This window comes from Oryza glaberrima, chromosome 9 (assembly GCF_000147395.1).
Source record: "Oryza glaberrima chromosome 9, OglaRS2, whole genome shotgun sequence".
NCBI lineage: Eukaryota > Viridiplantae > Streptophyta > Magnoliopsida > Poales > Poaceae > Oryza > Oryza glaberrima.
In genome coordinates, this window is record NC_068334.1 from 8,962,073 (window position 1) to 8,965,656 (window position 3,584).

The 3,584-nt window shown below is 51.7% G+C and overlaps 1 protein-coding gene across 1 annotated transcript; it reads right to left on the reverse strand.

The window, feature by feature from the left end:
* Positions 1 to 1,631: 1,631 nt before the first annotated feature.
* LOC127784214 (ankyrin repeat-containing protein At2g01680-like) lies at positions 1,632 to 3,320 on the reverse strand. The gene is made up of 2 exons (XM_052311402.1): positions 2,607 to 3,320; positions 1,632 to 2,489 (listed from the first exon to the last, which is right to left on the reverse strand). The coding sequence occupies exons 1-2, from the start codon at positions 3,186 to 3,188 to the stop codon at positions 1,800 to 1,802; spliced, it is 1,272 nt and encodes a 423-aa protein (XP_052167362.1). The 5' UTR covers positions 3,189 to 3,320; the 3' UTR covers positions 1,632 to 1,799.
* Positions 3,321 to 3,584: the final 264 nt, after the last annotated feature.

The following is a 3,584-nucleotide window of genomic DNA, read 5'->3' on the forward strand; positions in this document are numbered from 1 at the left end:
CACCCAAGAAATCGTTGTTCTCCCCTTCTTCGTGCCGCGCGCGACGCGCCTTCAGCTCCGTGTCCACGAGAAAAATCTCTCCCAAGCCACCACCTCTCTTCTTTGTCTTCTTGCGCTGTTGTACAGCTAGAAAGCCCCGACCCGCTGTGTTTTCTTGCTTCTTCTCCGCTGCTCCCTCGCCGCACCGCGCCGCTTTTCCTCTCCCGCCGAGCTCTGCCTCGGCAGCTACCGCACCGACTTCCGCCGTTCTGCCGTCTCCAACTCTCAATCGGTCTAGCCATCACCAATATCGAGTTTGAAGTAGGGATGCAAGTTGACCAACCCTCAAACCCACTTATAGGTCAAATAAGTGGGTAACCCGCGGGTTCCTATGTCGTGGCCCGACTTGCCGCACCTAGGACGAGAGTGGTCGACCTGTGAACCCGCAGGTTACCACTAATTATGCCTAGTTCTAAGTGACCTCGTGGCACTATTTTACCTTCGTAGTGACTAAACATGGGTATCGCCACTCCGGCATTGCCGGCGCTGCTGCGTATCCTCTCCTCAGTGAGCCCTCTAATTCCACCCTTTCTACCTTAGGCCTAGTCACCCAATCATCCTCAGCCATCCTCCTCACCACAACACCGTTGCCCATCGTGGCTGGTGACCAGACAAGTCGACAACAACATTCTAGGCTGCCTCAACGCCGATGATGAGGAAGAGGCGCTAGCTACCGCTGGTCGGCACTACCTGTGGCGATGATAGCATGGAATCCGAGGCTGGAAAGTCGGCAGAGGCATGAAGGTGTTATCTTTCATCTAGAGGTTCATAGATACAACTACCACTACTACCAAACCCATATAGGTATCGCTTGATAGGTACCGGTTCATTTAAATCGGCACCGATGGATCTTTTCCACCTTCTTTCGATAACAAAAATATAGAACCAGCACCTTTGAGCACTATAGGTGCCGGTGGAGTCGGAGCAATATATTTTTAATGAGGAGATGAATGTGCCTTATCCTCTCTTCCTCCTGTCTGTTTCGCTCGCACATCGGGACTACCTATACATTTGTCGACAAATTTTTCCCTAAAAATTTGACAGATGTAATTATAGTACAATCGTAGTGTAATTACACTGTAACTTATATGTAATTAATCTGTAACTTGCATGTAACTACAATGTAACTTATATGTAAGTTTCGCATAATTTTGAATCGTTAGATCTATTACAAGATTTGTTTTGGTGAGTAAGAAAACAAATCATATCACACACATATGTGAAAGAATTTGTTCCCACGACCTCCATTTTACCGAAATAACATGTTATGGAGAGATTTTTGAAAGTTACATACAAGTTACACTATAGTTACAGTGTAATTACATGCAAGTTACAGTGTAATTATACTACGATTATACTGTAATTACATCTGTCAAATTTTTGGGGAAAAATTTGTCGACAAATATATAGCAAAATCGTACTACTAAAACAATGGTTTTCCCTAGCGGCTAAAATCAGTCTTTACTTGTGGCTATGCTAGCTGCTAGGACCAAAGGGTAGTGAAAATCAAAGGTCTTCACAGGCGAGACTTAAACCACCAGTGATCATGAAGTACAGTTGAGATATCCATCGCAAAATGTTAAGTTAAATGTTGGCAACGTTGTAACATGCATTCAAACTTTGGTACAGAAACCATATATATCATGCTCTGATCTATCGAAGTATTGTCCAGAATAATTAACCGTAAGCTTAACCACGGACCTAAGCTAAAATCCAGTTTAGCTCCCGTCCACTCACATCAGCTAGAATTCGACTTCAATTCAATGTACTCCCCTAATCTTGGAGTACAACACCACGACAACAATCACAATGTAAGGCCAGAACTGCATCAGCAAGGTGGCCATGATGGCGAACGGCAGCCGCCACCACGCTCGTGCAATCCCGAGCCTCTTGAGCAGCATCACCTCGCCGGCGGCCACCACAAAGACGAACCACGCGACGTCGGCCAGCGCGAGCCCCGTGATGACGCAGGCGGCGATGGCCGTCGTGCGCGCCACGGGGGCCAGCACGACGTACATCCCGAACGCGAACGCTACGCCGAGGCTCCTCGCCGAGCACGCCATGAACGACGCCGAGAAGACGAAGGAGATCATGCGGGTGCGCATGTCGACGGCGGCCACACCGGCGTACGTGAGGCTGATGACGGACAGCCCCGCGCAGATGAACGCCAGCGTGTTGGCGATGATGAACACGTCGAAGGCGTAGCGGTCGGCCAGCCTCGGCGCGCCATCGTCGCCGTAGTCGCCCGGCGGCGCGAACGCCGCCGCGAACGCCACCGTCGCGATCAGCACCGAGCCGACGCCGATGGTTTGGGTGGATTCGGTCAGCTTCTTCCCTTCAACCTCCTCGTCTACCTTCTTGTTGTGTTTTTTGAGAAAGAGATCCCATCGGTGATTACCTTCCATGGCGTTGGCACCTTTAAGCAACTTGTATATCTTGACCCGTTGATTCTGCCAGAAAAAATATTCGGTTCAAACGAATCATAGCAAGTATATCACTTCTGAAATCTGAACAAATTCAAGCAATTCAGAAAATTGAAGAACAACCTCAGTAGCTAGCTAGCTTACCAATCCGAAATAAACACCAACTGGTTTCTCGATCCAAGCAATATCAAGCGGGGTTTCTCCCTTATTGTTCGTCAAGTTGAGCTCGACCTTGCGTCTTTCCATGAGAGGGTTGAAGATCCACATGTTGCCGGCCATGACGGCGAGGTGCAGCGCCGTGTTGCCGTCGTCGTCCTGCATGTTCATCACCGCCGGCGAGAGGTTCCCGAGCTTGCAGGCGTACGCGACCACGGACTGCCGCTGCTCCTCGACGGCGACGTGGAGGAAGCTCCGCCCGCGGCCGTCGCGGAGCTCGGCGCAGCCTCTTAGGTCTCGACGCCTGCGCTCCCCCGAGCACAGCCCGGCGCACTTGCGGTGGTTGTCGAGCCCGAGCAGGATGGAGACGGCCCTGACCTGGCCGTCGTAGGCGGCGACATGGATCGGGAACGCGCCGTCGTGGTCAGGCTGGTACGCCGCCGAGGGGTCGGCGTCGAGGAGCAAGCTGATGACGTCGTGGTGCCCCCATGACGCCGCGACGTGGAGAGGCGTGCTCCCTCTGTGCCGGTCAGCTTGCTTGATGAGATCCTTGTTCCATCCTAGTATCATTGCCGTCGTCTCTGAAATCGATAAATCATTGAACTCAGATCGTTCTGGAAGAAGGCGATGACCGGAGGCACCGACCACAAGGTGGATTCAATGGATAGAGGTGGAGGGGCAGCCAGATCAGCCTCTCCGAGGCCAAATGCACCCTCCCCTCAAACAGATCTGGCAAGGGGTGGCGGACAAGCTTGTGTATTGACATCGATACCGGTGGAGGTGCAGGTACGAAGCCCGGCAAGGTGGTGTCAGCGTAGGTAACTAGTATAGGTGCAATTTTTGCCAGTGGGGTTGCCGCATGGAGAGACCAAATAAGCAGGACAGACTGCTGAAGAGGGGTAAGCACTAAGCACCGATGCAGATATTGTTCGTCGGAAAGCGGACAACGGTGTGGATGGTGTTCTC